This window comes from Pelophylax lessonae (assembly GCF_965119305.1).
Source record: "Pelophylax lessonae genome assembly, chromosome: 1".
Classification (NCBI taxonomy): Eukaryota; Metazoa; Chordata; class Amphibia; order Anura; family Ranidae; genus Pelophylax; species Pelophylax lessonae.
The window spans coordinates 717,390,366-717,408,111 of NC_138768.1; the positions used below are offsets into that span (position 1 = coordinate 717,390,366).

The 17,746-nt window shown below is 44.8% G+C and overlaps 1 protein-coding gene across 1 annotated transcript in view; it reads right to left on the reverse strand.

The window, feature by feature from the left end:
• Nucleotides 1–17,746, reverse strand: part of CASP3 (caspase 3) — a 70,866-nt gene that overhangs the window by 18,133 nt on the left and 34,987 nt on the right. Inside the window, exon 2 of the mRNA XM_082267387.1 lies at nucleotides 9,481–9,576. Within this exon, the coding sequence (XP_082123513.1) occupies nucleotides 9,481–9,554 (74 nt within the window). The 5' untranslated portion in view covers nucleotides 9,555–9,576. The remainder of the gene's footprint in view (nucleotides 1–9,480; nucleotides 9,577–17,746) is intronic.

Below are 17,746 nucleotides of genomic sequence, written 5' to 3' on the forward strand. Positions count from 1 at the left end.
GTTGCAGATTTATTAAAAAAGAAAAACTGAAATATCACATGGTCCTAAGTATTCAGACCCTTTGCTCAGTATTTAGTAGAAGCCCCCTTTTGATCTAATACAGCCTGGAGTCTTTTTGGGAAAGATGCAACAAGTCTTTCACACCTGGATTTGGGGATCCTCTGCCATTCCTCCTTGCAGATCCTCTCCTGTTCTGTCAGGTTGGATGGTAAACGTTGGTGGACAGCCATTTTTTAGGTCTCTCCAGAGATGCTCAATTGGGTTTAAGTCAGGGCTCTGGCTGGGCCATTCAAGAACAGTCATGGAGTTGTTGTGAAGCCACTCCTTCGTTATTTTAGCTGTGTGCTTAGGGTCATTGTCTTGTTGGAAGGTAAACCTTCGGCCCAGTCTGAGGTCCAGAGCACTCTGGAGAAGGTTTTTGTCCAGGATATCCCTGTACTTGGCCGCATTCATCTTTCCCTCGATTGCAACCAGTCGTCCTGTCCCTGCAGCTGAAAAACACCCCCACAGCATGATGCTGCCACCACCATGCTTCACTGTTGGGACTGTATTGGACAGGTGATGAGCAGTGCCTGGTTTTCTCCACACATACCGCTTAGAATTAAGGCCAAAAGTTCTATTTTGGTCTCATTAGACCAGAGAATCTTATTTCTCACCATCTTGGAGTCCTTCAGGTGTTTTTTAGCAAACTTTATGAAAGCTTTCATGTGTCTTACACTGAGGAGAGGCTTCCGTCGGGCCATTCTGCCGTAAAGCCCCGACTGGTGGAGGGCTGCAGTGATGGTTGACTTTCTACAACTTTCTCCCATCTCCTCACTGCATCTCTGGAGCTCAGCCACAGTGATCTTTGGGTTCTTCTTTACCTCTCTCATCAAGGCTCTTCTCCCCCGTTAGCTCAGTTTGGCCGGACGGCCAGCTCTAGGAAGGGTTCTGGTCGTCCCAAACGTCTTCCATTTGAGGATTATGGAGGCCACTGTGCTCTTAGGAACCTTAAGTGCAGCAGAAATCTTTTTGTAACCTTGGCCAGATCTGTGCCTTGCCACAATTCTGTCTCTGAGCTCTTCAGGCAGTTCCTTTGACCTCATGATTCTCATTTGCTCTGACATGCATTGTGATCTGGAAGGTCTTATATAGACAGGTGTGTGGCTTTCCTAATCAAGTCCAATCAGTATAATCAAACACAGCTGGACTCAAATGAAGGTGTAGAACCATCTCAAGGATGATCAGAAGAAATGGAAAGCACCTGAGTTAAATATATGAGTGTCACAGCAAAGGGTCTGAATACTTAGGACCATGTGATATTTCAGTTTTTCTTTTTTAATAAATCTGCAACAATGTCAACAATTCTGTGTTTTTCTGTCAGTATGGGGTGCTATGTGTACATTCATGAGGAAGAAGAATGAACCTAAATGATTTTAGCAAATGGCTGCAATATAACAAAGAGTGAAAAATTTAAGGGGGTATGAATACTTTCCGTACCCACTGTATGTGTATGCTCAGTTGTAGATCGGCAGACTGTGCCTGAATGTCCGAAAAGCCTCCAATGTCTATTCTAATGTAAAGTGGATGTGCTGCATTTCTAGGATACATGGCAGTGAAAAGCCATATGCACAGCAGATCTATTCTCACATATAGAAATATTGCCTTTATCAAATTCTGCAGCAAAAATTGGATTTTTGCCATTACAGTAAAACCCTTTTCTCTGAGTTCATTGAAGGACACAGCTTAAATTTATCACAGGAGCAGGGCACTAGGTAAAATTTTAAATAAAACATGCTTAAGGGGAGGCCCTCTGGTGGTGACTAAACCCCCCAGCTGCAACACAAGAATCAGTTAGTACCCAGCCGTTTTAGGACAAAAACACAGAAGCAGCTTAAAAGAAACTGGGCTGGTGCTGTGTCCTTTAATGAACTCAGAGAATAGGTTTTTACTCCAAGTACAAAAATCCAATATGCTCTATCATTCATTGAAGGACACAGCTTTATTTATCATGCATGAGACGGCCCAATGTAGTGCCAGAAAGACAGCAAAAGAGGGATGGGTTCACAAACAAAAAAACAACATAGAACCGACCCCAGGCAGAACACAAACTGCTGCCTGCAAAACTTCCCGGCCAAGCTGACATCCACTGAAGCCGCTACGAAAACCTTATAAAGGGCCCTTTTAAACTGCTGCATTTTTCCTGCATTTTTACTTTGCAAAGAAAAATGTTTCCCTTTAAATCCTTTGGAACGCTCCATACCACTGAGCTATGGGTGCGGTGCATTTTCAAAAGTCTAATATGCTGCCTCTTTAGTGTGGTTTTCCAAACGCAGCTCCCCATTGAAATTAACGTAGAAGGCCGCAAATGCACATCAAAAACGAACCAATAATGTAAGCGTTTGCCTTTTTGGTGCGTTTGAGTCACATTTTTTACAGGGGCAGACAACCAGAAAACACACCTGAAATACACTGGAAAAGTTTATACGTGTTTTTACCAAGATTTTGCTACAGAGCAGTGTGAAAGCAGCTTAAAACTTGTAACTTTCGGGGTAGACGACCAGCATCCGCATCACAACTCTGAAAAAAACATAAGTAGAAAGATGAAATGCCCAGGAGAACTTTGGTAGACTGTGCAAGAAAAAGAAAGAAGAGCTTCTTGCCCTGAGAACAACGCCTAGGCCTGGATCACTGGTGTACAAATACATCCGAAAGAGAAGACGTGGCAGCTAGATCATGACCAGGGACCTCTGGAATGATGAACAGGGCAGCAGACTGCCAAATAGAGGCCGTAGCAGAGAGGTAGACTCTAAAGGCCCTGATCACAGCAAGGTAATTAAGAGTCACTTCCCGAGGATGAGAAAAACAAGGGCACAACTAAGAAGGATGAAATCCTTCCTTAAATGAAAAGCCAAAACCACTGTAGGCATAAAATGGACAGCATAGGATGAAGAGCCATCATGATCAGAAAAAAAATGCTGTTACGGGGAAAAGCCAGAGGCTCAGATACCCGATGTGCCAAGGAGAGGGGCACTAAGAAGGAAGCATTCTATCATAGGGTTGTAATCCTACTTCTGAGGAGGATGCTAGAAAAACTAATTCTTGTATTGCAGCTGAGAGGTTTGGCCACCAGAGGGCCACCCCTTTGGAGTGCTTTTAATTTAAGTTGCACCTAGTGACCTGCTCCTGTAGGTGGCAGCATCAAACACATCCATGATGAATTATGCTGTGTCCTTCAATTAACGATAGAGAAAACATATTTATTCTTTATGTAAAATCTTTATTTCACAATTACCATTTCTTGCAAGGATTATACAGGTCACTGAGTTTGTAAATCATGCTGTAAACTCTAATAGGAAATCCCAGAGCTGCATGCATGATTTCTTTCTTAGTTAAAGACTAACTCCAGCTTTCTTCTGACTTTAATTTGTTTGGACCAAGCTAGCCCTAATGAAAAATATGCACAGATGCACCCCCTAAAAGCACTGTGTAAACTGTATGTAGCTAACTTTACAGCCCTGTTTTCTGGCACCGAAACCCAATAGCATGTATGAAAGTCTAAAATATCAATATCAAAATATTATGCAGCCTGAATGTCATGTATACAAATATGCTTGAACAGAAAAAAATTGATTTTTGACTTACCATAAAATCTATTTCTTTGATGTACATTGACGGACACAGCTCTTGATCTTCTTAACCATTGGGTTATACTGTCCCCTACAGGAGAAGGACACTAGGCAGAAAAACAATCTGGCTACGCCTATGGGCAGTCCTGGGGGGGGGTATACTTCCTCTCTCTGCTATAGGTACTCAGTTGTTTGAAGCAGTGTCAGAAGAATTACAACTCCACTGGGGGGGGGGGGTGCTGTGTCCATCAATGAACATCAGAGAAATGGATTTTATGGCAAGTCAAAAATCCCCGTTTACTCTTTCGTTCATTGTTGGACACAGCTCTTGATCTTCATAACCATTGGGAAGTCCCAAAGCAGTGTTAAACATGAGTGGTGGGAACAGCAAAAAAATTCCCAAGGCTAAGGCTGAACAGTAGCCAACCAGGCAACAGGAGCTCAACCAAAATAACTGGAGCCCACCTCAAAAAAACAATACATCTTCAGAGAGGATCAAGTCCTCTAAACAGCAGCCTGCAAAACCTTGCGGCCAATAGAAGCATCAGCAGATGCCAACACATTCAATTTATAGAATTTTGTGAAAGTGTGCACCGACGACCAGGTGGCAGCCCTGAAAACATGTGTCACTGACGCATGATGATGGAAGGCCCAGGAGGCACTAAGTGGCCGAGTAGGGTGAGCCTTGACACAGAAAAGAGGAAGCTGACCCCTGATGGAAAAGGCCTAAATAACCATCTGTCTGATCCATCTGGTAAAGGTTGCAGAGAAAGAGGACAAGCCTTTCCGAGGTCCATTCACGAGCACAAATAGTGAGTCTGACTTATTAAAAGACTCCGTAGCTGCCGGGTACACCCGAATTGCCCGAACCACATTCAAGGCATGCAAGGCAATTTCTTTTGGATGTTTCGGCCTGGGACACAGGGAAGGCAACACGTCTTCATTCAAAAATAAAATCAGAGACAGCCTTTGGAAGGAACGACGGACAGGGGAAAAGAACCACCTTATCTCTGTGAATCTTGAAGTAAGGTGAAGGATAATGCCGCCAGTTCCGACACCCTGCGCGCAGTGGTGATAGCCACCAAAAGCAGCCACCTTCTGAGACAACTTAAGCAAGGGAATCTCCCAAAGATTCTCAAAGGGAGGCTTCTGGAGGACTGAAAGCAACAAATTGAGGTCCCAAGGTGGCAACGGAGACTGCACTGGGGGAACCAAATATCGGACACCCTAAAGAAAGTTATGCACCAGGGAGTGTGTGGCCAAGGGTTGTTGGAAGACCGCCAAAGCAGAGACCTGGTCCTTAAGGGTACTCAAGGCCAATTTCTGTTTAACAAATGTAAACAATGGTTATATCGGCGTAAGCAATAACTAAAAAGGTCAAAGCTGCTGAACACCCAGGTATAAAAAACCAACACCAGTAGAAAACAGTATGAGCAATATGGTGCAGCGCTACATATAAATAAGGATATGATAAATAGTCTAAAAGTCCATATATAAATAATCAATACACAATAAAAATTGATGAATGATGGCTCCTATGATCATAAAAAAGGGCAAAGTCCATCCAATAGAAATTAACCCAAAAAGTGCACTGTGCTGTAAATCAATCCACAAAGGTGCTCAAATAGTGAAAGATCCTCCACCTTCCAAACCAGCCTCTCACCTGAGAGCTGTGTAAACACAGCATTAATCCCACACACTGGCCTCTGGAGGTAGATGGACAAGATCTCCACTTAGGAATCCCAGATCCTCTTGTAGAAGAGCAATCATCTCATGGAAAGTAAAGCAAGGCAAAAAAACCATAGTGTAATACCGTCATAACATTGACTTTATTAAGGGTTTAAAAAGCCTCTTACTTTAATACAGACGATCAGGAGCAGAACAGCAAAACAGCATACATCATCATACGAAATACAGTGCGGCAGGCACTCAGGCATTCCTCCGCTCTGACATTCGGCCAAATCACCCGCAATCTACGATTTGTGGACCCACTCGTCTTGTACCAGGGAAGTCCACTGGTCCGGAAACCAACAAATACGACCCCCCACCCCTGATACGGGTGAGGGCTCCTTGTCTTGTCTGGAGAAGCCTGCTCTTTGCTTGCCAGACCAGGTTTGTTTGGATCCTCCAGAGGGAGGCCCTGAAAGGCTCCGAGCCCTTTTCAGTCCACCCTGAGCGACGAAAAAAAAACTTCTGAGGCCTTTTTAGAAGTCTGGTCTGCAGACCAAAAGACACGCTAAAGAACCACTGCCAAAACAGAGAGCCGAGCCACCAGGGGAGCCGCATCCAAAGAGGCATCACAGATAAACTGCAGCCCCTGGACCAGCTGGTCCGCCACTTCAGCAAAGGCAGGGGGGAGCTGGCGGACGCTGGCGTAAAAGCTTAGCCCAATCGGTAAGAGTTTGCGACACTAGGGCAATAGTGAATACCGTGAAAACACCCTGACTGAGGGCGAGTCCAAAGTCAGGCCCAGATAGTCCAGTCTCATGGAAGGGACCAGGGATGACTTCTGAAGGTTCAGAACCCACCCAGACTCCTCCAGAGTTCTCGTGGTGATTTCCAAATTTGTTTGGCAGCACCGTAGGGGACTCCACAAGGAGAAGCAGATCAGCCAGGAACCCCAAACCGATATGCCCTGCTGCCGCTACAGTGACAGGACCGGAGCCAACACCATTGTGAAGACCCGAGTAGCGGAAGCGAGAACAAGGGATACGCCACAAACGATAGAGATCCTTCCCCACAGCAAAAACGGAGAACCCCTTGGTGTCCTGAACACAACGGGACATGAAGGTAGGCATCTATGGAGGCCAGGAATCCCCCTGATGCACACACCGGAAAAAACGGATTGAAACCCGATCGTGCAACTGGACCGCATGACCCCCCTGAGCCCAGCTGCCTGGGATCCAGGCCAGCCTTAGGTCCGAGAACCGGCAAGGACAACCCCCCACCCCATAGACGGGTGAGGACGCACCTTCAGGCCACTTAGGCCTCGTCCACAGGTCTGGAAAAAAAAACGATCTCTTGTCCAGACTAGGGTCGTTTGGAACCACCAGAGGAAGTCTTGAAGGACTTCGCCACATCGACTGTCCCTGAGGGACATAGGAACCGCGGTGAGCCCAAAGGAAGGGATCACATCCCCGACGAGGGCCCGTACCCTTGGTAGCCTGTGGAAGACAGCACTCTTCCCCCCCGCGAGACCCTTGTATAATGTCCCCATGGGCAACGCCAAACAGGCGATCCCCCTGAAAGTTCTTCTTAGAAATTTGATCCGCAGACCAACACTTCGGTCAAGTATACGCCGGATAACCGCCCAAGAAAAGGAGTCCAGCACGGCATCGAAAACAAAATCGCAGCTCCTGCACCAGTTGGTACAACAGCTTCCCTAGGGCAGGAGGGACTTGCCCCTCACCAGGTCACGGCGTTGGAACTCCGCCCAACAGGCAGAGTCTGCGTGGCAAGGGCAATCAAGAACACTGTTCCCAGTGCAGACCCACCAGGGAGTACAGATCGCGAGCCACAGCCGACGCCATGCTATCCCCAAGTCCTTAAAGGACGGGGATACCTCTACCAGAATAACAGTAGGCCAATGCAAACTAGAGACCGCACGTCCACCATGGGTGGAACAGTCCACCGTACCAGAGACTCCACAAAAGGGTAACGTCTAGCAGGCGCTTAGACACCCCAGGGGAACATCTCAGACGGTCCCATCCTACATGAGCCTGCTAGCAAAACAAACTATGGCATGTGAGTGCCAGACGCTACCTGCGCCCTAGGCACAGCCGCCACTGCGTCCTCCAAATCGCAGGGTGTCACGCACCGAACAACCAGTGCATCCACCAACACCTGTAACATGCGTGGCAGGGGAGGTGAAAAGTCGTCCTCATCACCCGAGGAGACAGGTCACGAGGTACCAGACCCGGCAAGGAGGCCCACGTCAGACTCAGGATCCGAAACATCAGAGGAGGCAGGGGCAGGTGGGGGAAACGTTTCAGCGCACCTCCCCCCTCCACCCGGGCCCAAAAGCTTTCCGAACCGCCAAAAATGCAATGATGGACAGTGGAGATCCGGCAGGCCCTGTGGCCTCCGTGAGGGGGTCAGGTGGGTATACAAAGCCTGCAGGGTCCATACGGAACCCGCCAGCAAAATTTGCAAAAAAATTACTTTTTTTTTTTTCCAAAAGAAGCGGCCCCACAGCGCCCCCCGAAGGTCAGGCATGCTCTAACTAACCCTCCCAAAGAGAGAGAGACCACCCTCAGTAACTCACTGTCCCAGAGAAAACAGGAAGCTGCCCGGGATGAGGGGGAGGGGTTCCTTCCAGCCAAAGAACACCTCCAGGCGCTCCCACCGGCCTTTACAGCAGAAAATCCACCACAAAATGGACGAAAACCACCCCCCAAGATGGCCACCATAACTGCAGACAAGGCTACAACAAAATGACGGCCAGCGCGGCAATCGGACCCCCCACGGAGACCCCAAGCCAGCCCTACTACCTCATCCAGCCCTGGAGGGCGAGACCGAGGCCCCCCCCCCCACACCAGTGACTGAGCGCCGCACCCCCGGCCCCCCATGCGGCCTGCACACCAGGCCCCAGCCTCAGGTAGGACCAAAACAGTCCCCCACATGGGAGCACGGGAGGGGGGGGGGGTCACAACAGGACAGAGGGAAACCAAGGAGTGTGAGGGTCTGACCATCCCAGAGAGAGGGCCCCGTTTCCACCCCAAAATCTGCCAGGGAAGAAGGCGGGGGGGGGGGGGGGGGTGACGTTTACTCACCATACCGGGAACACACAGGCAGGCGCCATTTCATGACAGGACTCCACGCCACTGGAGTAGGGGGGCTGCCGGCCAAATGAGAACGCTGCGACATAAGCCTAGACCCTGTCGCATGCGTCCTGGATGTTTAACTCGCAGGGCCAGTCCCCGTCCAGTGGGATTATGTCGCGGCCGACCCAGCGCAGAGCTAAGGCCAGACTGGGGTGACCACTGGATATGGGGGTCCAGTCTGTCGCCCAGCCCGGCATAATTGCTTGAAGATCCAAACAGGAAAAACGTTCCAGAGAAAAAGAAAAAGAAAAGGACTAGCTAAAATAAATTACTTCCATGCCAGGACCAAAGATCCCAGCAAGTAAATAGGTCCTTACTCCTGACTAGCAGATTAAAACTGACATCCTATGCAGGAAGAGAGAGGGTGTACCCTCCGGGACTGCCCATAGGCGTAGCCAGAACTTTTTTCTGCCTAGTGTCCTACTCCTGTAGGGGGCAGTATAACCCTACTGATATGGATCAGAGAGCACTGCGTCCGTCAATAAACGATAGAGAAATTTCGATCTAAAAGGAAATAAATTGCCAGGACCAGAGATTCCAGCAAGAAACTAGGTCCTTACACCTGACTAGGCAGAAAAAAAATAAATAAAAAGTACCTATAGCAGGGAGAGGAAGTGTGCCCCCCCTAGGACTGCCCATAGGCGTAGCCAGTTTCTTTTTCTGCCTAGTGTCCTACTCCTGTAGGGGGCAGTATAACCCAATAATTATAAAGATCAGGAGCTGTGTCCGTCAATGAACGAAAGAGAAATATATTTCTCACCTGTGCCCCAAATAAGGCAGTGAAAGGTTTTGCACCATTATGACATCAAAAGTAAATAGGCGGACTTTATGGTGCCATGACATTTATATCACATCAAACTGACTTTTTAAAACACACCTTATGGGAATCTTTCCTGACTAGTGCAAAACACTGAAATGTATGAAATTACTTCATGTATGGTTTTAATTAGACTTTGATGATCAATTTATGGAAGCATATACAAGATTTTACCACCACTATTGTAATGCAATGAAAGGAATGTGTAACAAGCACATTGGTCACCACTTACTGCTGGCTGGACGAATGCGTTCCAGCATCCATACTGTCGCCTCCTGCATGTACTCCATTCTGATTATCTGCCATTCTGCTTTCTCAGTTTTCAAGGCTGTCAAAACAAATCAGGTTTATGTGTTATAATAGAAGTTTTAGAAACATCATTCATGCTCATTTTAAACAAATGCACATGTAATCTTGCAGCATTTAGGTAGAGCTCCAGCAAACCAGATAGCATTGTAAACCGGATAGAGGTTGTAACCTGATAGAGTTTGTATACAACCTTTTCACTATGGATTGACCGATTATCGGCAACACCGATATATCGGGGGCCGATATGCACTTTGCCCGATATATCAGAATCGGCCCCTGAGGTTACCGATATTGCCAATATTTTGGGAAAGTGCTGTACCGGAGTGATGCCTGCAGCTAGAGACATCACCCTGGTACCGGCGTCCATAGCTGATGGTCGGCTGTCTTGTATTGACAACCGATGCGGCTGAGAAGCCACTCAGGTTTCATTAAAAAGGAGCGGGAGGGGAGGTCTCCCCCCTTCCGCAGCTCGCCCGGGTCTCCCGTCCCACCGGGAGACCCGGGCATCCTACCTGGCATTTTGAATGCTTTTAAGTAGTGATCGACCAATATCTTTTTTATTGCCGATACCAATATTTTGGTAATCGGATATCGGTATAGGCCGATATTTTCGGACATTTAAAAAAAATTGTATTTATTTTTTTTTTTTCAGAGGTACTCTGGTGGAGAGATCTGGGGGTCTAAAAGACCCAAAACCCCTCCTCTGCACTTAAAAGTATTCAAAACGCCAAGTTTTTTTTTTATTTGCCGCCGAGTACCTGGAAGTGATTTCATGACATCCCTTCTGGGTTTTTTACATGGAGAGCCGAATGCGGCTTTGATCGGGTCTTCTCTTCGGCGGCCGTGCAGGTAGGATGCCCGGATCTCCCGGTGGTACGGAGACCTGGGCGAGCCGCGGAAGGCGGCGGTTAGGCGGGGGATGTCCCCTCCCGCTCCTTGTAATAACAGCCGAGCGGCTTCTCAGTCGCACCAGTTGTCATTACAAGACAGCTGACCGTCGACTATGGATGCCGGTACCGGGGTGATGCCTCTAGCTGTGCAGGCATCACTCCGGCACAGCACTTTCCCGAAATATCAGTAATATTGGTAACCTCAGGGGCAGATTCTGATATATCAGGGAAAGTGCATATCAGCCCCCAATATATCGGCCGATCCCTACTTTTAAGTGCAGAGGCGGGGTTTGGGGTCTTTTAGACACCCAAATCCCCCCACAACAGTACCTGTGAAAAAAATAATAAATAATTTTTTTTTAAAATGTCCGAAAATATCCGATGACCAAAATATTGAAATCGGCATTAAAAAAACGATATTGGTCGATCACTACTTTTCACCACATTTTTTTACTTAAACTAATGTCTGCTTTGATTGAAGCTTACATTAAAGTCACAGAAGCAAAGTTATTATTTATATGTTTTCATAAATGTATATTTTCAAGTGTTTGGGTTTATAAATAGAAGCAGGAATGTGCCGTTTTGTACATTTATAAAGATTATTAAGAAAATTCACACTTGATGCCAAAACATAAGATATAACTGTAAATAAATAATAGAAAAAAAACATCTGAACAGCCCGATAAATGTCAAAATCAGACTACAACATGTCTAATGTAATTGTATTGTATTTTATATGATATGCAGTCATCCCTAAGGTGTCTGCACTGTCTCCCAACCCAAATATCTGTGGTTACAATGGGCAAAGATAATTTTAAATGGCCTAACTGCATTCAAACTGAATTACTTCTACTGTACATAATATTGTATATAATTCTGTATACAGTAGGCAGTATGGTCAGTGTTTTATATCAGTCAATCAAATCATAGGAAAATTAGTTGCATATAAAAGACCCAAGTATGATTCACTAGTATAAGGGCCCTTTCACACGGGCGCTCTGTATGTCCACAAATCATCCTATTTTTTTGCGGATGATTTGCGGACATAATGTAAGTCTATGGCATTGCGAATGTCAGCGGAATACCATCCGCTGACATCCGATTTTCTTCCTGTCAGTTCTGTTCCTTTTTTTGGAACTGAACAGAACCCTATTTTTGTTCCGTTCAAAAAACGGAAAGGAAGGAAAATCGGATGTCAGCGGTGTCATCCGCTGACATCCGCAATGCCTATAGACTTACATTATGTCCGCATATCATCCGCAAACGGATGGGATAATATGCGGGCATACGGAGCGGATGACAGAAATGTCATCCGCTCCGTGGAAAAAAAAAAAAAAAAAAAGGACCGCAGCGGAGCTCTCACACGGAGCGGCAGTGTGAAAGAGCCCTAAGAGTAAAGTAAAAGGATACATATACAGTACATCACAATGGTAGCATTGGAAAGAAATCATATTTTGGAACACAGCTGCTTGCTTCATTATGTTCTATTATTGCAGAAGGAGGAAGTCCTTAGGCTTTCGAGGTTTAAGATTTTAGAAACATCACTAAAACTCACACAGATCACAGATGCATTGACTGGTGCAGCCCGAAGAATTGCAATAACTGCATTTTTTTTTATACCTAAACCCATAAAATTGAACCTAAGCCTCAATGTTACTACCAGAATTTACAGAGTAAAAGAAAATGAGGCTTTTTCTGTGGGTTATCTTAGTGCCAGGCCCTTCGATTGCAAAACAACAATATATTAAATTGAGGGCAAATACTGGGCCTTATTTATCAAAGTACCTATATTAGGAACTGTATGCAAAACACCAGTGTTTCGCAACCTATTTTCAGTCAAGGCACCCTTAAACATTATGGACAGTCTCAAGGCACCCCATTCTAAAATGTATACAACTATTGTAATAGTTTTACATAATGCAGCAGCATTGGCACACGTAGGTGTCCAACATTAGAGGCGATTTGTTCTTAAAAAGCAAATATAGAATATTTTGCACACTAGTACCGACTACTATTCCAGTGTTTCTCCTCTCCCTCAGTTTCTCTCCATTATTTACTAGATGTTACCCCAGAGTTGGCGGAGAGGGTCAAACAAGTATGCTGTGCAGGCAAATCAACACCCTTCTTATCAACACTGATGAGGTCACTGATTGTTAGGATTCTGGTGGCTGGAAGGTTGCAATGGTGCATAATGAAAACTTTGGCTTTGTGTAACTAAAAGAAAGGCTTGATCTACCTGCTGGCTTGTATACATCTTTGGGCAATTTTTAGTCATTTTGCCAAGGCACTCCTAAAGAAACCTCAAGGGACCCCGGTTGAAAAAGTCTGCAATACACTATGGCAATCAATTATATTTTCTGTGTCAGTTTTCGATTTGATTGGTGGATATGGGGCAATGCAGACAGTTTTTAATTCACTGTGATAAGAGGCGCATTTCCACTTATCAATGAGATTTTGCACTCATTAGGGATTCCTGAACCAGTCATAAAGTGAAGGGTACAGAAAACAGTGACATATAGGAGGTGCATTTAATTTGTTAACTTGTCCGGCAACCATTTTCTAATCAAAAAGGCACACATATGCTCTGATCTGTTCCATGTTTTGAAATCAATGCAAGTTTAACTGGAAGGAAAACTTAGAATAGTTGTATTTACTGTTACATAATATATGTGAATTTGCTGAATCTTTGGAAGTGGCACATTGGACCCATTCTGAATGGTCCCTTGCATGTTTCATGGGCTCTCCTAGTATACTAATGTAACACACAGCGCGGAGACACAGCTGTCCTCCTGCTGCTCAGCGGGGGATCGGCGGCTTGATCCCCCGCTGAGAAAAACGGACTCCGTCCAACGGACGGAGTGTGTGAAAGAGCCCTTAGAGTTCACAAGCTATGGTACCAATCATTAAAAATTGATCACACCTGAAGTTCTGATGGCCTATCTCATTTCTTGTGGCCCCAACATGTGAAGACAGTACAAATATTCCCCAAATTACCTCTTTTTGGAAGGTAGACAGTCCAAGATATTTAGTAAGAGGCATGACAAGTTTTTGAAGTTGTAATTTTTCCCCACAATTCTTTGGAAAATTAAGAAATTATTTTTTTTAAACAAAAATGTCATATGAAGTTTTTTTTTCCACACACTACATAGGCATAACTTGCAACTACACCCCAAAACACATTCTGCTACTCATCCTGAGTATGGCGATACCACATGTGAGACTTTCACAGCCTTGCCACATAGAGAAGCACAACAACCATGTACTGTAGCACCTTTAGGCATTATCCACTTTAAGACCAGGCCTTCTTCTGACACTTTTTGTGTACAAGTAAAAATCAGTATTTTTGCTAGAAAATCACTTAGAACCCCCAAACATTATATATTTTTGTAGCAGAGGCCCTAGAGCAGAGATTTGCAAACTGTGGCCCTCCAGCTGTTGCAAAACTACAAGTCCCATCATGCCTCTGCCTCGGTGTCATGCTTGTGGCTGTCAGAATCTTGCTATGCCTCATGGGACTTTTAGTCCTGCAACAGCTGGAGGGCCACAGTTTGCATAGCCCTGCCCTAGAGAATAAAATGGTGGGTTCTGCTAATTTTTATGTCACACTGTATTTGCGCAGCAGTTTTTCTAATTCAATTCTACACACTAAATCATAAATATATTTTAATGAATTTCAATGCAGAAAGAGGCAATATAATACCAAAATTTTTGGTAATCTATAAAATATGTTGTTGCGCCGAGTAAACAGATACAAAACATATCACGTTTTAAAATTGCGCACGTTTGTGAGATGGAGCAAAACTGCAGTATTTGAAAATCTCCATAGGCGTTGTTTCATAAGCCTTTATTGGTTACCAGTTTAGAGATGCACAGGAAGTCTGGTGCTAGAATTATTGCTCTAGCTCTGATGTTTGCGGCGATACCTCAGGTGTGGTGCCATCGCTGTTTACGTATGCGTATGGAACCAACATGTGCGTTCGCCTTTGCACTCGAGCAGGGGGGAGCTTTAAATGTTTTATTTATTGGTGGGACCCTGGTACATTGACAGATGTTTTTGTGCACTTGACCACTGACAGATGTTGATCGGCCACCGGCAGGCACAGACAGATGTTGATGTCACAATGGTGCACTATTGCAGAGGTTTTGTGCACGGGCATAGAGGTGCTGGGACACTGACAGATGTTTTGTGCACTAGTACAGCGGTGATGGGGGACTGATAGATGTTTTGTGCACTGGTACAGATGTTTATGAGGGGCAGGGACAGTGGTGCCTGGGGTACTGTGTATGGTGGGGGGGAATCTCTGTTTACAATGTGAAGGCTGTAATTGGACACATGTTATAGGGAGGGCCAATCACAGCACCCATATTCCAATCCCGTCTTGGCTGTGTCCTGTAAACACAGCCATCACAAGGTTTGGGGCGCGCTGCGAGCACTCGTTCTGAGGGACGTTCCTGTATGTCCACTCAGAACCATGAAAAGCCCCCCCCCAGCCGTTTATGTACAGTGGCTGGGTGGGAAGAAATTAAAGAAAAGAATACAGTCCTGACAGTCAAACATCGTGGCGGTTCACTGATGTTTTGGGGTTGCTTCGCTTCTTCAGGCACTGGGTGTCTTGCCTGTGGGCATGGCTTTCTGAAATCTGAAGACTACCAAAGAATTCTGGGGTGCAATGTAGGGCCCAATGTCAGGAAGTTGGGTCTCCGTCAGAGGTCATGGGCCTTACAGCAGGACAATGACCCAAAGCACATGTCAAAAAGCACCCAGATATAGTTTAGGACAAAGCGCTGGAGAGTACTGAACTGGCCCAGCAATGAGTCCAGATCTAAATCCCATAGAGAACCTGTGGAGAGATCTCAGAAAATCAGTTGGTAAAAGTAACCCTTCCAATCTGGAAAACCTGGTGTGTGCTACCAAATAATAAAGTGAAGGCGCCAATCATTTTGTCCAGTCCATTTTTGGAGTTTTGCATGGAATGTGTCAGATTTGGATTTTAGTGTCATACCAATACAAACAAAAGAAATAAACATGAGAATGCCTAAACATTTGTAATTGCAACAATTTCTGGGCGAAGTGGTGCATTATCCAACAGAAGTGCAATGGTGCCAATATTTTTGGCCATGACTGTGTAACGCTTTTTTCTAAGCGGGAGTATTTAAACAGATACAAATGGGCACACTGATAAACTACAGTATATATGCAAAGCTGTGCCCTTCCCACATAGAGATTGCTGTTCTTCCTATATCAATAGGAGTTTTAATCACTTGTACAGTGATCAGACACATCTTTTCTAGTGGTAGAATGTAAGAATGTCCTTGTTATTCTTCAGAGGAGGAAGAACAAGCACAAGATCTCATATGACACACTTTTTCTGTTGGTCAGACTGATGAACTATGCTAATGTCTGATATAAATCTCTCTCCAACCAGAATGACTAATATTTATAATCAACACAAGATGGGATCTATTTTCAGTACATAACAAACACAAATTTGTATTTTACAGTTTCATTTTTAAACAAAGAGAGCAAAAAAAAAACAAACATAAAATTGAGTGAGATTTACAAACAGCAGATTTTCCAAGATCATCAGAAAGGGCAACGTAATCACCATGAGCTAATGTACTAAGTCAGCCAGTCCTGTCACTAGGGATGGTGAGATCATCCAGCTATTTATGGAAGTAACAGGAATTACACTGGAGGGAATATAACTCACCTAACATCTGCACCATCACCTGACTTGTTATTGTTTCTAGTGTTCAAGACACTATTCCATTATTTTGAATATATTTTTCATCCTACAAAAGTAAAGCTGAATCCCAGGCATAGATTTTTTTAATTTTTTTTTTTTTTGCATATGCTGAAACCATGCAAAAATAAAAATTTAGAAGAATTTAGCATGAAATATATTGGGTAGTACCTTTAAAGCCAAACTACTTGGTCTGTACATTCAGCTATAAGCAAATGTTCCCGGGCACACTTATGCCAAGCAGACAACAACGATCTATGGAGAAGTCCTGGGTCTAATGCCCCGTACACACGTGCAGATTATCTGAAGACTTTTGTCTGCAGACTTACCTTTTCTATGTAGTGCAAGGGCCTGCCGGATTGCATACAAATTGAAAGTGTTTAGGTTTGACCTCATATTATATGGTTTTGGTAAGTCTGCAGACAAAAGTCTTCAGATAATCTGCACGTGTGTACGGGGCATAAGTCATGGTTTGCACTCACACTGAAGCAACTATACTGGACCACCTCTTCCAAATGGTAAGTTTTAGGAGTTCCCAGGCATGGTTAGGAGCACTCCCACTACACAAACTAACAGGACCAAGGAGGGTGAACTATGCCCAGAGGGTGAACTATGCCCGGAGGTCGAACTATGCCCAGGACCCCCCCCCCAAGGGTTAAAGTAGTTATATGGTCACAACAAACACTTTTATGTTATAATATCAGCACAAATAACCGTTATTCTTGACAACCCGATGTAAGCTTCCTTGAAAAATCGCCTTTCATGTTGTGAGTGCTGCCTGTCTGCTGGATTGTCTGTATGCTTCACAGTTTCTCCTCTGCTGTTTAAGTCCAATTTTTAAGGACTACATATCCCATGGTACCTTGCTGCCTGCAAGCAGCGATTTCTCCTAAAACTCCTCTCAGCATCTCTGTAGTTCATAAGGCAGGCTCTGTGAAATTAATGTGTGACACAGCAGAAATCACTTTGAATTATTGTTATTATTATACAGGATTTATATAGCGCCAACAGTTTGCTTTACAATGTGAGGGAAGACAATACAGTTACAATACAGTTCAAAACAGGAGGAACTAGAGGGCCCTGCTCGTTAAAGCTTACAATCTAAAATACAGACAACACTGTCTCATCCTCAGCCACCAGACAGAAAAACTTTAAAACATACGGTCAGGATTTACATCATAACAAGAGAAGTTCACAACATTCAGGTACAAGTGGCTCTAAGGCTACGTTCACATCTTGGCGTTGATATTTACAGGCGTTTTTTAGGCGTTTTTTCAGGCATTTTTTCAGGCATTTTTAGGTTGACTAGTGACCAATGGAAAAAATAAAAACGCCTGTAATTTGCCCAAAAAGAAGCTCCTGTACTTTCTTGAGCGTTGGCCGCTTTGCTTAAAATGTCAAAACACTCAGATGTGAACAGGGGCCATTGAAATGAATAGGATTTGTCTTGTTGGGCGTTTTTTGAGCTAATTCTAGAGCAGAAAAACTCCCCAAATCACCTACATGTAAACTTAGCCTAATGCACACTCTGCATCTATTTCACAGAAATATTTTT